Source organism: Ursus maritimus, unplaced genomic scaffold (genome assembly GCF_017311325.1).
Source record: "Ursus maritimus isolate PB19 unplaced genomic scaffold, ASM1731132v1 scaffold_13, whole genome shotgun sequence".
In the NCBI taxonomy this organism is placed as follows: Eukaryota; Metazoa; Chordata; class Mammalia; order Carnivora; family Ursidae; genus Ursus; species Ursus maritimus.
This window is the reverse complement of record NW_024423675.1, coordinates 53,746,700-53,768,419: the sequence shown is the minus strand read 5'-3', so window position 1 is coordinate 53,768,419 and position 21,720 is coordinate 53,746,700. Positions and strand designations below refer to the sequence as shown.

Below are 21,720 nucleotides of genomic sequence, written 5' to 3'. Positions count from 1 at the left end.
TATCTCCTCAGGAGCTGGGAGCAAGCAGCTTGAGGACGGGCACGGGTCCTCGGACCACACTTTGAGAAACAGTGTTCGGCCCCGGCCAAGGCCCCTGAAGAGCCTGGGGCCCCGCTGGAGCCCGGGCCCGCTCCCAGGCCTCTGAGGAGGGGGGGGGTTCACTGATTCCCAGCCTCCAGCCCCTTTCCGGGGGCATGCCTGGCTGGGGAAAACACACACACCTCCCACACCTGAGTCCCAGTGTTTTCTTCGAGTTTGTTTTCCCACCGACTGACTTTCCTTTCAGTCTGGGCTTCAAAGACAGCTTTCTGAGGGAATGCAGGCGGACCCAGCAGTCCCACACCACAGCTCATATGGAATGCATTTAGAGAGGGGGAAAAACTCGACCGGAGTGGTTATACGATTTTGAACTGGCTCGGACATGGCGTGGCTGGAATTTCAGAGCTGGCTTTTGTTTGCATTCGTCATGAAACATTTGTTATATGAGCTGCGGCTACCGCTCCTAAAGCAGCTGCTGCGAGAAACCCTCAATGGCCGCCCTGCTTCGGACGTTCGCTGACTGACAGCGTTCACCAGCGCAGCGCCTGCGCTCTCCCGCTCCCGCGCCTTCGCCGCCCTCCGTGCAGAAGTCATGGCAGACATTTCCCCCCAGAGTGACACATGACAGCGCACAAAACAGACACCTGTTTCCGCCGAGTTCCATGGAACGCGATCTTTGAGTGGTCGTGCACTCCGCCTCTGATGAAAGAGTATCTTATTATTATTTTTTTAAATCGATTCTTAGACTTGACTTTTCTCTCTCATCAAAGAGATCTCCAACATGGCCTTGATTTGTCTTCGAGGGAATTTTTAAAACAGTAGTTTGGAGCTTCATCGTAGCAACATTGTTCGGTAAAAACCCAATGGAGTCTAATTAATAAATTACCACGAAGGGGGTTTTGTTTTCGTTCGTTCGTTTGTTTTGCTTCAGAAATCCCACCAGGACTAGAATCCCAAGATACAGATGCTGAGGGCAGCACTATGGTCCAGTTCACATGGTGGCTATGCAGATGGCACAAGAAAAGAAACGTGTGGAACGTACCTCATGGAGAGCCGTACACACAAAACCCATAACAGGATCTTCCAGTTCAGGTGGTTAGAACAGTCTCAGCAATGGCAGTAGGCTGATTACATGCCTTCAACTCCTCTCCTTTGAAAATCGAAAATGACAGTAGAGGATAATAATTTTATAAAAGAATGCAAGATCACAAGGAGATCTGGAGAAGGATGTTGGAATTGGAGAAGGATGTCAGTGAAAAACAGGCCTCAACCACTTGCTGGAAGGTGAAAGCAGATGGAGGAGGACACTCGACGTGGCAGGGCACAGGAAGCATGTCTGAAGTGTCTCAGTGGAGACGTACATCAGGAACACGAGCTCTCCCTGCTCTGTCCCTGACAGACGGTGTGGTGGCGCCAGGTGTCCCAGATGGGAAAGGTGGACATGAGGTGGGCAGTCTGGGTATGAAGCAGCTGGGCCTCAGATTTGCAGCCAGGTATCTTGCAGTGTTTCTCCCTCATTCTCTGGGGTGAATTCCCCATCAACCGGGGAATCTTGGGATTTGTGTCCAGAGAGTTTGGGAGGAGGCTCCAGACTCATTTGCTAGCCCAGAGGAGAGAAGGGAGAGGCACAGGCTATTATAAGAACAGTGAAGTGGTTGTTGCATTGAGTGTAGACCTTCAGCTCCTGTTCCCACATCAGTGACCAGATGTTCACCCCACTCTCTTACCCCACCTCACCTCCCATCCCCCAAGCAGATGTTCAGAGAATTCTTCAGTGGGGAAACTGAACAAACTCCAGAGGAAAAAGTCCTACAATTACTAACAAATGTTTTCCCAGCAAAACTTCTATTACTATTTGATCAGCCCAAGCGGAGTCCATTCGTTGATAAGAGTCCCTCATTGTGCAACACTTTCAATGAGCTCTTTAGTGCTTCACCCTTAAATATAAATTCTGACAAAGATTACCAGAAGAAAGCCTTCAGGCTGAAAAAGAGAGGCCCAATCAACCAAAACAGTAAGGAGGAAACTGGAGCAAATAGAGACAATGTAGGGAATAGGTGAAAACATTAAAAAGAAAATCTCAATAATTTTCAGAGATTTAAGGTGATGTTGCATCCAATAAACAAGAACAAGACATTATATAAGAAGGAAAAAAGAAGATTGAAGAAGAGTTCTTGGAAAAGAGAAAATTCAGTAGAATGAATGGAACACAAAATGAGGAACTCTTCCAGAGGGAAAAAGTAGAAGAGATGAAAATTAAGAGAAGAAAAAGCAATAAAGTATATAGAAAAAAATGAATCCAGGAGCTCAAATATCTGACCAAGATCATTCCATAAATAAAACAAAGAAAATGGTGGCAATAAAATCATGTAAGAAAAAAAAATGAGAAAAATTCCCAGAAATGAAAGACATGGGTTTTAAGCTTGAAAATAACCATTTATTGGCTGTGGCAACTTTGTTCTAGATATGTCTCCAGGGGCAAGGGAAACAAAAGCAAAATAAACTATTGGGGCTATAACAAAATAAAAAGCTTCTGCACAGAGAAGGAACAAACCAATAAAACTAAAAGGCAGCCTACAGAAAGGGAGAAGATATTTGTAAATGACATATCTGATAAAGTGTGAGTACGCAAAACATATAAAGAACTTATACAACTCAACACCCAAAACCCAAATAATCCAATTAAAAATGGGCAGAAGACATGAACAGACACTTCTTCAAAGAAGACATACAAATGGCCAACAAAGATGAAAAGATGCTCAACATCACTCATCATCAGGGAACTACAAACCATAACTACAGTAAGATCCACCTCACACCTGTCAGAATGGCTAAAATCAATGATACAGGAAACAAAAGGTGTTGGTGAGGATGTGGAGAAAATGGAATACTCATGCGCTGTTGGTGGGAAGGCAAACTGGAGCAGCCACTGTGGAAGGCAGCATGCAGGTTCCTCAAAAAGTTAAAAATCGATCTACCCTAGGATCCAGCAATCACACTACTTGGTATTTACCCAAAGAATACAAAGACACTAATTCAAAGGGATACATGCACCCTTATGTTTATTGCATCATTACTTACAATAGCCAAATTATGAAAGCAGCCCAACTGCCCATCAATTGATGAATGGATAAAGGAGATATGGTATACACACACACGCACACACACACACAAACACACACACACACAATGGAATATTGTTCAGCCATAAAAAAGAATGAAATCTTGGGGCGCCTGGGTGGCTCAGTTGGTTAAGTGTCTGACCCTTAGTTTTGGCTCAAGTCATGATCTCACGGTTGTGAGATCAAACCCCACATCCAGCTACACACTCAGTGTGGAGTCTGCTTGAGATTCTATCTCTCCTCCCTCTGCCCCTCATGTGTGCATGCTCTCTCTCTCTCTCTCTCTCAAATAAATAAACAAATAAAATCTTTAAAAAAAGGAGAGAATGAAAGCTTGCCATTTGCAATGACATGGACAGAACTAGAGAGTATAATGCTAAGCGAAATAAGTCAGTCAGAGAAAGACAAATACCATGTGACTTCACTCATATGTGGATTTAAGAAAGAAAACAAATGAGCAAAGGGAATAAAAGAGAGAGACAAATCAAGAAACAGACTCTTAATTATAGAGAACAAACTGATGGTTACAGTGGGGAAGGGATGGGGGATGGGTTAAATACGTGGTGGGAATTAAGGACAACATTTGTGATGAGCACCAGGTGATATATAAAATTGTTGAATCAGTATATTATACAGCTGAAACTAATAAAATACTGTATGTTAAAAAAATCGAAAAAAGTATACACACGCACATATATAAAACCTATATGTGTATAGGTTATGTGTATAAAGCTTGAGTACTCAGCAAACTGAGGCACGTTTTAAAATTTCATAAGAGGAATACAGGGAAGACCTCAGGAGAGAGAGAGAGAGAGAGAGAGAGAGAGAGAGAGAGAGAGAGAGGGAAAGATGGGAGAAAGTCATAGAGAAAGAAATGAAAAATTGAATTCACGTATGAAGAAATCCATATCCAGCCAAATTGTCAATCAAGTGAGATAGAATACTAAGCTTTTTAGACATTCAGAGACTCAATAAATGTACCTCCCACACACATATTATCAGGAAGCAATCTTGAAGAATCAGAGAATATCCTGAAGTAAAATGAATGATTAAGTCAAGAAATAGGATCTTTGGGATTCAGGAGACCAGGAATCCAATACAGAAATATGTTGAAGGGTGGGGCGCCTGGGTGGCACAGCGGTTAAGGCGTCTGCCTTCGGCTCAGGGCGTGATCCTGGCATTGTGGGATCGGGCCCCACATCAGGCTCCTCCGCTATGAGCCTGCTTCTTCCTCTCCCACTCCCCCTGCTTGTGTTCCCTCTCTCGCTGGCTGTCTCTATCTCTGTTAAATAAATAAATAAAATCTTTAAAAAAAAAAAAAAGAAATATGTTGAAGGGAAGTTTTGGGGAACTTCTGAGTAATCAGTCCAGATTGAAGCAGTAAGATAGAGAGCTCTGGATGGGAAGAAGGGAAGGGTCCTGGAGAGGGGGGTAGGGGTGACAAATGGAATTAATGTTCTTATCTGATAATAATATTGAAAATATCAAAAATAGTACTGATATAACGGATGTTAATAGCATATATGAAAATTTTGATAGGTACAAATAAATCTAAACAAATGTAAAAAAAACGGAGGCAACAATTAATTCCAGGAAAAACAATAAACTGTGCAAAAAATGAAACATAATCATGGTGTACGACTTGGATCAGCAGCCCATAAAATGTATACAGTCACAGTAAGGTAAACAGGACTACACATCTAAAATGTGGATATAACCATATTAGGAGGATGGGGGACAGAGGAGGAAGTAGAGGTGAGGGTGGTGGAATAAGAAAACTATATAATGTCTCGAAGAGATCAATCAAGAAAGAGCAGCCTGTGCATAGTAGTTACAAGTAGTGTGGTGATTATCAGAAGAAATGGCTAACCGTGCTCAGAGCATTTGCTTCTGGAAAATTCAACTCCGTGATGGGGAGGGTTGGACTCGGAAGCTGCTGCTTTTCATCACACATCTTTTTGTACTATTGGATTTTTAATTTCCTACACATATCCCTTTAATAAATATAGTTTAAAAACAGGGAAGTAAAATTCTAGGAACACATGTTTTGAAAAATAGCTCCACCAGTGTCTGGCAGTGACAATACGGAAGTCCCTCGGAGCACATGATGAAAACTGGGAGCTAAGACTTTCCAGTCAGAGTATCTGAAACTTCCACTTGACAAGCAAAACTTTCCTATTTTCCTCAGCGGGGAATTGTGCTAGGTTTCTCCCTGGGTTTGTGGACAATGAAATAAATGTGCTTAACATAACCCACAAGGAACCACAGAAAGCAGCCATGTTCTATGCACAGGTATGGTTTTTCACTGTGTTCTTTCACAGTTCGACACTATTTGCAAGATGTGAAAAGCTAGAGCATTCTATATTGATAAAAATGTGTGAAGTGTTAAAAAGAATACAGATTGAGAGATGATATTTTTATTTGAAAAAGACTTAGCTGAACAAAAATAGAAGCTTCCATTGTAAAATGTTGAGTCATGCAAATGGGTGAGGATTGTACTTCGCCCCAGCTGGGGGTACATTTTCTAAGCAAAGAATGTCAGAGAGGCTAGGCCGTGAGCCAAGGGTACAAAGACAATTCTGAAGTTCTCAGGCTGGGCCTTCTGCACATCACCACATGAATCTGTGGTGTGGGAAGGGAGCTTGGCAGTTTGTACATGAAAGATCAGTAAGATCACAGGGTCTTTTATGAAGATCAACTCTCACTCCTGGGGGTCAGGTCTTTCTTTAATCTTCTTTGCTCAGGCTGTAGAAGCATTTCAGCTTTGTGGAGTTATCAGGAAAGTCCAAAAAACTGAAACGTGTGGTGACTAATCCCCCCTCCCCCTTAGTAATGCTCTTACTCAATGCAAAGCATATTCCTGTCAAGCTCAACTAAAAACTGCTCAAAGTAGAAGTGATTAAATTCTAAAGTAGAAGAAATTCACCTCTAAACACAGAAGAATGCTGGTACCTTCACCACACACCCAGATATTGTTAGCCAGCTTTTCGTTTGGGGAAATGAATCATAAGAGAGAAAACTGCACACCCCCCATGCCGAGCCACACTGTGGGGGGCATCTGGGGTTCTCCAGATGATGACGCTGGGACTCAGAGGAGACTGACTTCTCAGGGTGTGTGGTGTGGGAGGCAGGGGTTGAGGGAGACGGTTCTAGAAGGATGATCCCAAGGGCTTCCAGCCAGGGAGGCCATGAAGGCCAGAGGCGGTGTTGGGGGCACAGCCAGCTCAGACTTGGGTCAAGGTGTAACTGGTAGCAGACAGGGAGTCCACGCTGGTGGGCAAAGGGCTGAATCTGGGTGATGGGGCAGGGCAGTGGTTGGTGTCTGTAAACGTGGGTGGGGGCCCCTGGGACAGTGCCAGGCATGCAGCCAGTGGGTGTCCCCGGCCTAGAGGGTGGCTGGACCTTAGGTTGGGAGACGGGAAGAGAGCGAGGAAGAACTCTAGTGCTAGGAACTTGGGGACCTGGCAGTCTCCTGACACACTGCTAGGAAGTGAGGGCCCCTCGGGTGGTGGTCAGGCTTGGCAGAGGGCAGGGAAACCGGGGGCGGGAGGCGGAGCTTGACACATGGCCCTCTGGCCACTGTGGCTTGGCCACACACTCTGAGATTGGTATGAGTGACTCAGTCCCAGGTTGTACCACACGGAGCGTGGAGGCTGCCGATCCTCTTCCTGCCTTGGGCAGGACTGTCTTCGCAGCAGCAGGGTGACTGAGCTGTGAGACGTGGGGGCCCCCAGCTCCAAGAGGCAGGGTCAGCAGGCAAGGGCCAGTGTGGGCTGGACCACCCCCGTGTGTTCCACGTTCCAGGTACTTCTGTGCCTTCACCCCTCCACGCCTACACTCATGTTATTTTCCTGCCAAGGATGCCTCCCTCCACGTCCCTCTGGTGAAAACTGATGTACCCTTCGAGGCCTGATATGAATATCTTCACTAGGAAGTACTCCCCAGCCCTATTTGTGATGGCTCTCAGGCTTTCTAGATCTTTATAGCACCTTTCCCCACTGCTGGCGTATTGCAGACACTGAAACATTTGCTGAATACGTTTGTTGAATTCTTCTGGTATTTTCAGTTTATATCTGCTATTTAAATGCTAGTTTTCACAGAAGAGAAATACCTTTGGAAACTTATTACTAGAAAATCAATGAGACTTAAGTCCCATTTTCCTGTTATTCTTCAATAATAAAATTGAAGATGCTTTCTCCTGAAGGAGGGATGGTACCACGGGAAGAGCAGATTAATTAGCAAGTGAAAAATACATACAAAAATACAGAATTCAAGGTCATAATTATTTCCAATAGAATGAACAATTATAGTTGAAATGGGTCAGAAGTATACATACTTCTTAAGCCCTTACATTCAAATGTAATACATACTAGGTATGCTTAATACCCACTAACCTCTGAATTAGTGATTAAATATGAAGAATCTTTAGAAGGTCACAGGTTTATGGTGTCAGTGGTGGTTTTAGGGACAGAAGCTCGAATGTCTGTGGTCACTTAGAATTTAGGTCACTGTGGGCAGGTGGCTCAATCTCCTTGAATCTCAGCTTCCTTGTTTAGAAAATGAGACAAAGACTTTGTCTTCCTCAACTTCAGAGGATTCGTGAAGAATGCAATGAGCTAGCTATATGAAAGTGCTTTAGAAACTGTAAATTTCTATGCAAATTATTATTATTTAGGAAATGCTACTGCTTTTCTGACCCAAGGCTACTCGCTCCGAGATGACTGTGCTATAACAAGGAGTTTCGTTGTTTGAACACGAATGTGCATGCGCGTGCACGCGCGCGCACACACACACACACACACACACACAATCTAGTACCAACATGATTAGTATCTGAACCCAGGACATGGCTGGTGAACAAGCAGATCTTCATGGAGAATACCGATGGCAGAAGAGCCAATAGCAAGTGGAGTCCTATTTTTATAAATGACAGTTGAGTTCTTTAAACAACTTCATTGGTCTCTGTAAATGGATAGTCTGAATTCCTCCCAGCCATAACTTGTATCTCTATGAGGTTCCAGAATGTTTTTGAGTTTTGTTGTAGCACAAAAACAACAGGAATTGGGAAATAACGGTGGGAATTAAAGATGAAAGACAGCATCTGTTTAATCCAGACATTGCAGAATGGTGGATTATTTTTACAAAACCAGAGTTTACAGTATATGTTTAACCCACATAAACTTATTTGATTGTAAAACTCCCTCTACCCTCACTCACCCCAATGGCTCTCCTATAATGTAGTTTGGAATACTGAAATGAATTGTACTTGGAATCCTTTTGATATTTGGGATCCCGTTTTTAGTCCCCAAATTGGACATAATTATACATCTGTATTCAGGCATTATGTAAACTCCTGTCTGCAAATGCAAACTGTAGTAGGAAACTACAGGCAAGTCCTTGAGAAAGTGGAGACACTGCCACCTGCTGGACAGTTTATTAACAGCATTCGGAAGTGCATTTTGTACATGGGAAACAAACTGAAGGTTTTTCAAGAACTGACTCTTAGGGACTTACTTAGAATAAAATCCACTAAATCTCTGGACACCCATCCTATATCTACTAAATATCATGATATATAACAGTCTGAAAGATTCAACTTTCAGCACAAGTTAATGGTAATTGCCCCCAATCATATCTCAACAGAGGCTTTCATTTAAAGTTGAAATCTTAACTCCCTGATAATTCTGGCAAGAGCTCAGGCATAAAAAAGGATAATTTAAAAAAAAAAATCTTCAATGACTTGAGTGATGTGCATTTTCAGCTTCTGAAGGTGTCACCGTAGGAATATTTCCAATACACTTATTCCCTATAATTGTTCCAGAAATAGGGTATTAGCCAGAATATAATCATTCCCCTCCTCCTAAGTCAGAAATACTATTTCCTAAAGACACGCAGTTTTATAGGTCAGCTGTAACTGTCAAAATAAGCCAAGGCTCCTCATATATTCTCTCTCTTTCTTTCAAAATGTAGAAGTTACGAAGATAGCCTGATGTCCTGTTTTTCAGACACAGGCCCTGTCCTTCTCCTGTGATGTGGTTGGCAAGCTAATAGATAATTATTGAAGTCTTATCATATGTGAAGCTCTGGGCCAGGGCTTTACATGGATTCAATCAGTTGTGTTTCATGACAACCCTGAGAAGCAGGTTGTATTGTTTACGCATTTTATACGGATGGGGAGACTGAGGCTTAGAGGGATTACACCTAGCACTCAGGCTCTCTACTTCAGACTCTGTGCTCTAACCATTATGATATCCTGTCTTCTCGTCAGAAATGCATATGGTATGGAAAGAAAGGGATGGACACGGTGACCAGAGAGTTTGAGTTTGTCACCTCAATATCGCTAACTACAGGCAAGAGAGGATTCTGAACCAATCACATTCCATGTAGGATTCTGTCATGCCCTCTAGGTGGCGATAGCCACCATAACTAAACTTGGAAATTATCAAGGCAATGCGGGCCATCCAAGGACTGTCGTTTTTTAGGGGGGAAGTACCCTATAATTGTGCTAAAGAATAAAAGGTAGAGCATGCAGCCTTAAAATATTCTGCTTGATGCTTTAGTATCATAATAATGCAGCCTTTAGAGGTCAGCCACCAAATATGCATTTACCCTGGGTCACATGGGCAGAACTGTGGCAGAAAGAGGACTAGAGGCTCCTGAACTCCCAACTCAGTGTTCTTTCCTTAAAGAATGGCTGTTCTTTATGATGCATAGGCCAAACTTTAATCACTCAGTATTTGTTTTAACCCAGTCTGGTATTTTTATTGATAAAGGGATGAAAACTTGAATTTTTCCTGTAGCATACTATATTGAATTTTCTCTTCTACATATTTGCTATCATTTTCTGTGTAAATGTCCTCAGATTTAAATACTGCCGTGCATATGGGTTCAGAGTACGTTACTGTACTCCTACTGAGAGGTCTAAATAGCATTTGTTCGTAGTAAAAAAATGATATTTAAATTTGTATTCTATCATTGTTTACAAAAATATTTAAAGAAGAATATTTAAAAAAAACAAAGCACCCAGTTTATGAATGAACTCTGCAGAGTTGGTATGTAAGTTTGGAATTACAAATTTTTCCTTTGTAGTAGTTGGTGGCAAGAGTCTCAAGGCAGCCCACAAAAGCCTAGTAAATTCCCTACTGTGGCGCCAATGTTTACATTTGTAATGGAAAAAAGTTGAAAATGAATACTAATGTAATGCTAGTAACGGAAAGTATTTAAAATACAAGGAAAAGAATTGGACACGTGAGTTTTCAAGTCTCCATGCAGGAGAAAGGTAAGGGGGGTTAATGGTAGGTCATACAGTTCCGAAGTCTGGATGCTAGGTGGCGCTATTGAACTATAACAGCTCGGTGATTTTGCCAAGCCAAGGGACCTTCATTTAAAGGACTGTTCCTATCACAGATTTTCACATGTTCTCTGTCTTTAATTAATTCACTTATTTATTTTGGTTTCTAACACCACTGTGATTTTTAGCTCCTAAAGAAATTATGACTAAGAAAAGCATTGGTGGCTCACAGTGTGTCAGTTTTTTACGAGCGAAGGAGAAAAAGCATTCATGAACACAACACTCAGGGCTCAGGAACAGGCGAGTTCCGTACCTCACTTCCACATTTTGGTGGGTGACGATGGGGTAGCCGCTCCACTTCTCTGGGCTGGCTCCAGTTTCTCATTTTGAAAAGGTAAGTAATGAGCAAATATAATCAAGATTAATCAAGAAACAAATCAGACTGTGTAGGTTGAACAAGGGAGGTCAGCCGCTCTTACCTAGTACACGTGTCTGGGGCTGGGTTCTCCCTAATTCAAACTCAAACCAAGGCTGGGGGGCGTTTACTGAGTGCTCCCTTAGGGGTACTTAACTCCACATCAGCAACTACCCCCCTGGCGGGTGAGAAACATCTGAGCACATTCTCTTGGTTATTCACACGCTAAAACTCATTTTTTATTTTCCTCTTGAGTACTTACAGTATAAATTCCTTCTGAGATATGCTAAATGTGTCTCCAGAATGCAAGCATTAATAAAAAATATTTTTTTTAACTCCTAAAAATTACGTTTTTCAAATATTTTTGGTAGGTGACAAATTTACTTGTCAGCATACTTTCCTATAAAGAATGGACAAGGTAGGGGCAAAGAGTCAAGCTATTATGTAGGGACGTTATAACTTCCCTATGCGGTGGGTTATTGAAACAAGCAGTACTGTTTGGAAGGAATTAGGGAATATCATTCCTATCGAGAACAAGCAACCGCTCATTTGACTACTAGACATTACGATTTTTACTAGCTCCCCAACCAGTCACTGCTGCTGCTGCTTTCTCTTCAGTAATGAGAGGGGTCTAAATATGCTTTGTATGGCTGGAGGGGCATTGAGGTAAAAATGGGCATACACCTACATTTTTTAAAACAACAGGACAGGCACCAAAGAAAAAATGGTCACTGAAGTGTCTGCACCTCAAATCCAGCTCTATGGTTGGTTAATCTGCAATGATTTAAGGGTCACTATGTCCCTCCGTGTCTAAGATTTTAGTTTTTCTTCCTTCTGTTCTCTAGGCTATTCAGTTATAAAATTCTTCAATGAAGGGCAAGAGCGATGATTTTAGTGCGCCGTAATCCGAGAATTTAGACTAAATGTGCCGACGAGGCAGCTCTGGTATGAAATCACAAGGGACTTGCTGCCACTCTTCCTTAACCTGGCTGACGCCCCAACGTGCTGGCTACGAGAAAACAGTACAGGTGCTTCGGCGGCGGTGAGGCTAAAATGTATTGAGAAGTGGGCCCGGAGTGCGTGCTCCTCTCCTGTCCCCTGGCCCCGGGGATGTGGAATGCCTTGAGAGAGGGCAACTGTGGGATGCTTGGCCTTTAGTGTCACTGCAGAAGAATCTCTCCAGAAGATGCCCAAGAGATCACAAAGCACAGTGGAAAATCCTGAGCAATCACTCCAGGGTTCAATTTGCTGTATGCACACTGTGTGGCAGTGGAGGGAGTGTTGCTGGGGTGGTACTCAAGATATGTGGCGACCAGTTCCACTCAGGCCCTGAATTCAGAGCTCTCCTGCTGAGTGTAGCCCCGGGCCAGAGTTCTGAAGCCTCCCTCCATGGCCGTGAATGACCCCCTTTGTTACTTGGCTGGGGGGGGGGGCAGGTGTACCTGGAGGGTGGGCGCTGCGGGCAGTATAGACATACTTCACTACTTTAACCACTGATACCGCTGGACTGTGTGAACTGGTCGTATATCGACTCTGGCCTTATGGAAACCTTCTATCCCGCCACACAGGAATACCAGACAACCCTTACCCTCCCTCTCTAAGGCAGCAAACGTCCGAGGATTTAATACACCCCTATGCCAAACTCAAAAGGACAAAAATCTTTAAATTATAGGTGGAAAGATCATGGCTAATGTCAAAAGAGCTAATAGTAACTCAATTTTCAGAAATATGTTCTACTTTAATGAACATGCTTATAGATCATGGGACCAAGGCCCAGTTTCTGAGAAGTCACGTATCTAAATGGAGAAAATAGCTGAGAAGTCAAGATGATAGATTCTGACAACAGCAGGTAAGGGGGCTCTTCGGGCTAAGGTTTTGATTTGTGGTTTATTTGTATTTAAAAAGAACAAAGATAAAACTACCCTCACCTAAGTTCTTGGGCTCACACCCCAGATGCTGACTTTCCACCTGCTGGGCTGTGGCGCCCGTGAATGACAGCAGTCCCGGGTCTGAGGACGGACGATGTGTGCAATATAAATTATCAAAACCCTTCTCAAGTGCGGGGACAAGAGGGCGTCCATTTTTTTGGACAGCTATGCGTCTCCAGGATTTATCTCACACTGCGTATCACACACGCACGTGTGAGCACACACACGTGCACACACACGTGCACTTATGCACACACACACATGCTCTACAACAAGAGAAAGCCAAAGAGAGCAAATAACAATGAATAATCTCAACCTTTTCTTCAAAAAAGTCTAATTTAGAGTTAGACCCCACCTTGCACAAAGACTCGCGTTCATGTTACCTTCCAGAGCTAAAAATGGGTCACAGCATGATTCTTGAAATTCTTTAAATTGCCCATCGTCACAGGGTCAAAGGAAGGCCTGGTGTCAAAAAGCGATTGGCGTTTATTCTGCTTCTAGCTATTCAGACCCCGTTTCCTGTTGAGGAGACATGCCCATGGGGCACCCGTGAAGTTCACGGTCATGTTCCTCCATGCAGGTACATCCGAGTTTATCTCCGAATGAGAGAGCTGAGAGACTGGGGCAGCACCCACCCGCCAGCCATGTTCCTCCTCCAAACCCCTGGTGGGGGTAAGGCCGCCTTATGTAACAGGATCCAGGGCCGCTCTGGGCAAAGCCCAGTTCACGTGAGCATCGGTAGGAGCCGACGACGCAGGTGTGGCGTGAGGCCCCTGCCTGGCGGAGGACCGGGAGGCAGCAGGGCTCCATTTGGGGGACCTTTCCATCTGCTCCTCATTCTTACAAAGCACAAGGCCGCCTCCCATCTCAGGACGACAAGACAAAACAACCAACAGACCAGGGAATAAGTATGCAAGGCTAGTGGTGTAGCAGTAGATTAAGAAGTGGAAAGAAGCAATGTTTGCCTTTCAGGATCAAGTAATAATGAGAAAAATAAATGATGGATTTCCAAAAGTAATTATATTTACAGGGATACTACGGGCAACCTCTGTGATTGCTCTGCTGCATTCCATTTCTTGCTTCTATTTGGAAACCACTCCATTTGTTAGACTAAAATCATAATTGCATTTTCCATTTGCCCCTCTGTCTATTCTATTGCCAGACTTGTACACGCCAGAGTGCTTTGTCAAATGGAAGCAGGGCCCAAAACGTTATTCAGCGGTGGTCCCTTCACATTCCTGTCTCCATCAGTGGGCTCCAACATGTACACGTCTACTCACTGGCACACCCCGGCAACACGCTCAGGACAAGGTCAATGCAGTGTTGCCAGGGGCACTTTCCAAGGGGAGCAATGGAACCATCAGGCCTTTTCAAACATGGCAAGTTTAGGTTGGGACCCGAAGCTCCAGGTTTTGGCATCTAGAGCTCGTGATTCTATGCTTCCTTTGCAAGCCAGGGGCAAACTCTCTTCATGAACAGAAGATTTCACTCCTTTATTGGCCTGAGTCCTGTTCAAGGTGAATAACCCTCGAAACGCAGAGGAGCGTGCGGCTCTTACCTGGGTCTTTGTAGATACTAAGCACACCCTTGAAGTAATGAGGTAAAAATCTTTCCAGTAAAAGCAGCACGTCTTCCAACTCTTCGAGAATCCCCACAAGCAGGAAGTTTTCATTCACGTTCAGTTTTGCTCTTTCCAGGGCCCATTCACCAGGCTCCCTTTATGGATATAAAAATGATTTTTCAGTTAGAGATTCACTTCCAAAATGCGGCAACAACATGCTGAAAATGTACCTTTTCTACGCACCCACCGCCATTTGACTGAGTCCAAATCTCATTTTCTTCAAGGACCAGGCCTGATGCGGCCTCCTCCTGGGGTCTTCCCGCTGCTGCTAGCCTGTCCTGCCTTCTGACCTCTACCACGTTCCCCTGTCGTCACCGCCAAGCCCAGCGCGTCAGGGGGCCTGGCCGAAATACTTGTGCGAAGGAGAATACAGACCCAGGCACTTAGGTCCTAAACACTAACCAAGGGGCGATGAGAATGGCTTTTTAATAGAAGGAACAAACCAATAAAGCGAGAGGTTTTGAAATCATGAAACTTACTGAGATGGAATTTCTATCGAAATCAAAATAGGTATCAGGTCATGTCTGCTCATCATCTTATTCTTCTTAAGAGTTTAAAGACAATTTTTTTTTTTAATTTAACAGAAGGAAAACAGCCTAATCTCATTTGCAAGGCAGAGCTCTGAGCTAACAGCATTTATGTGAGGGGCTGGGCTCCAGGCCTGGCCGGCATCTACCATCCAAGGGAATTTGGGCAAGCTGGTGTTCTCTTTTGAAAAATTGTAATAACAGCCCTTACCCAGCACGAATAATTGTCAAGGTGGAACAAGGGGACATTTTGAAAGAGTTTTGAAAATTATGTGTGTACCAGGATAAGGCACTGTGAGTACTCTCCCCAAGATTAAGACATGTATAATTTAAGAAAATACTTGAGGGAGTTAGAATCATGTTTCTTGGAATAAATATCTTCACTGTGACAGAAAGTGAGTCATCTGGCCCCAAATCTTCCCAGGGTCTGAAGCTGACGGTGAACCAGGAGGCATTTATACACATGGGTGAGGGTTGGAGGGGGAGGCCTCCTGAACTCAGGAAGTTTATGATCAAGCAGAAAACCGACGCTTCTAGTCCCAGAATTCGGACCATAAACAAAGTCCTGTGTTATGGTAAACTCAGCAAAGCAACAATAACAACACACGTGGTAATTAAGCAGTGATCAGAGTACGAGCAGAAGGACAAGGGACGAGCTGCCCTTCAGAAACGGTTTTTCTCTTGGTCTTTTCAGGAACACACCGACCTTCTCATCAATGTTCTCTTCGGGGGAGGGGAAGTATCAGTTCTGGTAGAGGGTTTATTTTCCCCCATGCGAAGATAATGTTCATGGTGCGTTACTGCCATTTCTTCTCAAGGCTACATGTTTGTCTAGTAGCTAGACTAGACTCACCAGAATCATCTGGGCCCCACCTCAGAGCCTGTGATGAGGTGGGGGATCCTGGCAAGGGCCCCAGGGATGTTACTGCTGATGCAGGGGGTGGACAGACCACACTCTGAGAGCCTTGCTATCTGAGTCAGTCACGTTCTACAGAAGGTCTTGCATCCAAGTAAGGCTGAGGGGAAATCACTAGAAAGTACTTATTCTAAGAAGTATGTCTCCTGAGAGAGACACTATCGACTTTCGGGGGTGAGCACCCATCCGTGTTTCAGACCCAATTAGACAGGGCACCTGGGCAAGAACAGCTGCTGATGGAGTAGAGACACTATGGAGGAGTAGGCTGGGGGCTCACGCCTGGTCTTTACTGCCTCATGGGCTGAGTTGTGACAGCTATGAGTTCAGAATTAAAAAAAAGGGTTTGGTTGGCATTCCAGTCACACATCTTTATGGGGTGGTCCCAAGGCCCCTGTCAGACCTTGATCTGTTAATTTCATCACTTATAGGACACTCAGAGTCTCAAATGCAATCTTTAAAGATTAACAGTAAACATGAACTGAATTCCAGAAGGCCGAAAGACTAGGCATACAAGAGACTCCCACACAGTGCCAGTTGGTGGCTTTCCTGCCACTGTTCTCCACCTAAGCATGCCGTGAGTCTGTTTTCGTCTTTACCTGCATCTGGGATGCTGTCCACAAAAATACGGAATGATGTAAAATAATCTGGGGTTGGAACACTCAGGATAGTTTTCAAGAATGCACTCATTGATATCCTAGAAGAGAAAGCACAGCAGTGAGTTGTCTGGCTTTGTCAAATGCCATACACAGTAAGTGAAATGGATACTTCAATTACATGGGCAAGCCTTGAGAGAATTCATAGATCTCCTGAGAAAACTTTCCTGTTGCCTGTTTGCCTCCTGTCCCACTGGCCAGGTGCACACGTGGTCTGAGCGTGTCCAGGAGTGCTTGCTCTGCTGGGTAAATTGCATTTGTGCATCTCCCAGTGGCCCCAAGTCTTTAGCTAGATGACAAGCATCTTGACAGCACTTCCCCCCGGGGTACCCACTACCCACTGTAACCCAGAAGTTACCGGCCCACTGGGATATGGTCAGCACTTAACAAATATTTGCTGAGTGAATGCCGTGTGGCTTAATTCTTAATTCGTTCTGACTTAATCAGAGAACGCTGTGCAGCCAACCCTAGAGAAATATGTTTCCCTGTGTATCTACGAGCCAACAAATAATGACGGTAAGTACCCACAGCAGTCACATGAAGGACTGCGTAGACTTTGGAGAGGCTGTAAAATCATTTCTAATGTCCTATCAGGTGAGGGAGTGACAGGATGTTTGTATATACTCTCTCACTTTCAAAGGCAACACTTGAGATTTCCAGATTTTCTGTTTCTCTTCTGCAAAGTTGAAGATCGCGTCTCTGTTAGCATTACAAGAGCTTACAATGGCTTGGCGGGTGAACAGAAAGGCTAAACATCAACTTTTATGAGGTGGATTGTATTGGATACCCTAGAAAAGGCACGCCTGGTTCTTAAGTATTTCTAAGGAGTAAGGATAACCCAATTATTTGTAAATAAACCAAACAGCTGCAGGATGTTTTCCCAGAGATGACACTGGCAAGGCAGGTCAAGAGCGGACGTAACCCGAGACCATGGTCACATTGCTGATGAAGTTTATGAATCAGTTGCTGCCCTGTACTGACATGATTGGGGTAGGTGGTTAGTTACTAAAAATTTTTTTAGTTCAAGTTGGGAATCAGAAAAATGTATCATAAACTTTTTTAAAAAAACAACCCTTTCTTTCCCTCTCATACATCTTTGGTTTATATATCAATTAAATAAATTATACAATTAAAGTAACAAATTCAACTGGAACAAACAGATTCAGCAACAAACACTCTAGCTAAGTACTAGGGTCTCCTGTGGGAAGCAGAGATACACAGCTCCCAGGGAGGAATACACTAGAAGCAGATGGAGTATATCAGTCCATCCAGCCATGGGTTAAGTGAGGGGTGATGAAGAACATTTTATTGTATATGAAAATCCAGTAAAAATGCACGCTATTAGACCCCAAATACCTTTCTAAGAAGAATTTGACACAGAGGGGTATATAGATCTTCCTCTGCTTATGATGGGGTTACATCCGGAGAACCCTTTGGAAGTTGAAAATAAGTTAAAAATGCACTAATACGCCTGATCTACTGAACATCGCAGGTTGGCCTCGCCTACTTTAAACATGTTTAGAATGCTGACATCAGCCTGGGCAAAATCATCCAACACAAAGCTTAGTTTATAATAAAGTGTTCCGTATCTCATGGCATTTATTGAATAGTGTACATAAAGCGAGCAACAGAATGGGTGCACGCGCGCAGAATGGTTGGCGGTACACACGTTGCTGACCCTCCTGAGGGCGCGGCGGACTGGGCGCTGCCCAGCACCAAGAGAGAGTGCCTCCTGCCTATCGCTGGCCCAGGGAGAGATCCAAATCGAAAATTCCGAGTACAGTGTCCACTGAACGCATATCGCTTTTACATCACCCTAAAGTCGAAAAATCCTTAAGTTGAGCCATCTCTATACTACGAGATTATTACAACAAAATATGCCAGAACTTAAATGTTCATTAATGGGGGACTGATTCCCTGAGAAGTACTGGGACATTCCTACAGTGAAATACTGGGCACCTGGGAAGGCTAAGGCGGATTTACAAGTACAGTCCTGAAAGTGTCCGTCATGAATATTCAGATGAAAAAAACCTGATCACAGGACAATAGGAAGATGTAGGACAATAGGAAGATATATATATGTTCGCATTAACACAAACACATCCAGAAGGACAAGCACCAAGCTGTTCAAAGTGGTTATTTCTGGCAGTAGATGTAAAAGGTGGGAATACACGGAACTTGAACTTTATTCATTTCTGAAATGTCATTTTTATAAAATACCTTAAGTAAAAATTATTTTATATAAATGCTACTTTTATTATAATATGTATATTATACTCTTATCATCAGAAGAAAGGAGATCTGTGTGTCATAGAACAAATCGAGGCGTGTGTGGGAGGACGACTGGGCTTTGCTGGAAGATGCTCTGACGTCCCTCACAGTCCGGGTGACCTCTGGCAGCTGGCCAGAGCCAGGGACCTGAGCCTTAAGTCAGAGGGACCCGGTCTGAGGGGAGGGAGTGGGAGCTGGGTGAGCGGCAGAGCACAGGGGATCTCAGGGCAGGGCAGGGGTGATCAGAGGCCGAGGACCTGAGTGCTGAGGTGGAGAATTCACACCAAAGGGCTGGAGTAAGTTGATAGTGGTTTAGGAGGTGTTGAGAGATGTGTCCGATATACAGTTCCTGCCTCCCCCCCCAACACTGCCATCCAGCCCCAGAGACCTGCATTAACAGGAGGGGAGGGGCGGGTAACAGAGCCTGCCAGAGCCACCCCAGACCCCACAGCACTTCTCCAGAGCTCACATTACAGTTTCCTCTGAATCACAACTATGTCATTATTTGCTGAGGTGGGAAGTTCGTGAGAGCACAGACTGTCTGTTCACAGTGTCTCCAGCACTTAGCACCCTGCCTGGAAAAAGCAGGGGTGCAATAAATAGTCAGTGAATAAATGAACAAATGGCAGAAAGAAAAAGCCAAGACACACAGCCACGATTCTGTCCCCAGCGATCCTGGCCTGGAGCTTGCCCAAGTGGGCAGAGGACATCAGCTGGCGGGGCTGGGAGCAGGGAGCACTGAGGAGGTACACGGACCTATGAAGGTCATTTCCCTATTGGAATCCACAAATAACCCTACAAGGTCAATTTATGGGAAGACATAAATTCCTAGTTTAAGAAGTGCCGTTAGCAATTTTTCTTTTCTTAGATCAAGGCGTGTCCTGGGATCTCAGAGTTCCATTTGAGCCCATTAGAGGCTGATGAATGGTGTTGACCACAGCCATCCTATGGAAATGCTATGGGAGGACATAAATAAAAGATGACTCAGGTGTAAGGTCAAAAGGAAGCAGAAAGCGAGCCATGGAGACCCACACACTGAGCTGCCTGCAGCTTCGCAACAGTGATCAGTGACACTTCCCAGCAGCTCAAGGACGAGGGGCCTCAGGAAACGGCTTCTGGCCACTCACACCGTCCACTCGTATTCCTGGACCCGAGACCTTCAGTGAGTGGCCTTTAGCGTCCAGGGAAACTCAATGGGGCAGGTGTCCACGCAGCTGCTCACACAGTGTCCTGCTCTGACAGGTGTCATTGATTCCCCAGAACCACTCAGGTTCTCCCTGCCCTGATGGTTTATTGTTGGCATTAAGGCTTAGCTATCCTGTGTTGTTTCAGTCAACTTTTTGGTTCTCTTCGTACGTGTATATATATTTAAATGACTATGCGACCTCAGTTTTTCCTTCCATGCAGTGCTTCTAAGATAAGGTTGCTTTAAATAACAAACTTAATCCTTATTAAAGATTTAAAGCTTTGCTCTAGGATGCTCATGTTATTAGGGAAGTGAGACATTCTCTATAAATGAGCATTCCAGATAACGAAGAGAATCCTTTTAATTGGCAAAACTACCAAAAAAACTAGATCCATTTTATTGAAATTTATTCTGAACTATACTATTTGAAAAAGCATACACTTAGACGCTCTAGGGTTTTTTGTGTATGTGTGTGGAGGGGGGTTCATCTTCCACTTTGATCTTACAGGAAATCGTCTTTTATTGATTCGCTCCTGTAACGTTTCACAGGACGGACTGTGATGAATGACTCTCACCTTCTGAGTGCCAAGGGGCCCCATGGGCTCACAGGAAGCATCACTCCCGACATGCAGACCCCAGAGTCACTCCTGACCCCTCTCTCATCTGACTCCACGTCCACTCAATCACTCAATCTCCGGGCTCTGCTCTGGTTTCCTCATCAGCGTTCTCCGACCTGCTCCACGCCCCAGCCCCTGTTCAGCGCCTCTCTGGCTAGTCAGTGTCTCTTCCTCCCATGCCTGCTTCCAGAACGCATTCTCTACGGCCCCAGTAACCGAGCTGAAATGCACATTCATCCATGTCACTCCCCTGGTTCAAAACCTTTGAATGACTTACTCACAATGCAGTGGGAACAGCAATCAGTTAATAATGCCAACTCCCCGGCCCTGCTTGCGGAGTGTCTGACACACTAGCTTTGTCTCGGATAAGGCTCAGAATCTGCACTTCCAAGAGCCTCTGATAATTCCGAGAAGAGGTCACTCTCCAGGAGCTGCCAACACTCTACCATTAGGTGATTCCATGCTTTCGTTTACCCATCTCCCTTGCCTGGAATCTCTGCCTCTTCCGCGGTCCCAGCAGCAGGCCCATGTTTCGGCGCCGTTACCGGCACGATGAGAATCAGCTCACTGTAGATCACCAAGGCTTGTCACTCAGATCAAGGGAATGACGGCAGCTTTGACCATGGCTCTCTCCCATCCTGGCGCTTCACTGCCAGCCACGTCTGGTAGGTGGGGTCCCTGGGACAGGCCTATGGTGCCGCCCAGCAGGGCACAGCCTCCCCACTGTTGGCTGGAGAAGTCCCCAGAGCTGGGTCTGCTCCCAGCCTGCCCTGCTGGTGGCCAGAAGTCAGCTGTAAGTAGGACTCTGTAATGACGCCCACAAAAGGGTTCCCATCTGGACCAAGTGCCACTTGGTGTCCCCAAGTGATCTTCCCCCGACCCCTGGCAGGGCTCCTCCCTGTGGCACCACTTGCCCCCTCCACACTTGAGCTTGCTCTAGAGATCAGACCCTGCTCTGGAGTCGTGGGTACTCCCTCCCTGCACTCCCAGCTCGGCTTTCTTCTCCTCACCCAGTATGGCCAGGTTCCTGCAGGCCTTGTGCCTGGTGCCGTCTGAGACAGAAAGTTGCCTGTTTATTTCTGTGCAGAACTTGACAAATGTTTCCTCTCCTGGTTCTAATTTTGGAAAGAGTGG

The 21,720-nt window shown here is 44.8% G+C and overlaps 1 protein-coding gene across 4 annotated transcripts in view; it reads right to left on the bottom strand.

The window, feature by feature from the left end:
- The window catches only part of UST (uronyl 2-sulfotransferase), a 303,870-nt gene that overhangs the window by 44,611 nt on the left and 237,539 nt on the right, over positions 1 to 21,720 (bottom strand). For 3 of the 4 annotated variants that reach the window (XM_040627939.1, XM_040627940.1, XM_040627938.1), the window contains exons 6-7: positions 16,456 to 16,553; positions 14,354 to 14,511 (exon numbers count right to left, since the gene is read on the bottom strand). In XM_040627939.1, coding sequence (XP_040483873.1) covers positions 14,354 to 14,511; positions 16,456 to 16,553 — 256 coding nt within the window. Of the gene's footprint in view, positions 1 to 1,081; positions 1,190 to 14,353; positions 14,512 to 16,455; positions 16,554 to 21,720 lie in introns of all 4 variants that reach the window. The other variant, XM_040627941.1, reaches the window with a different exon arrangement.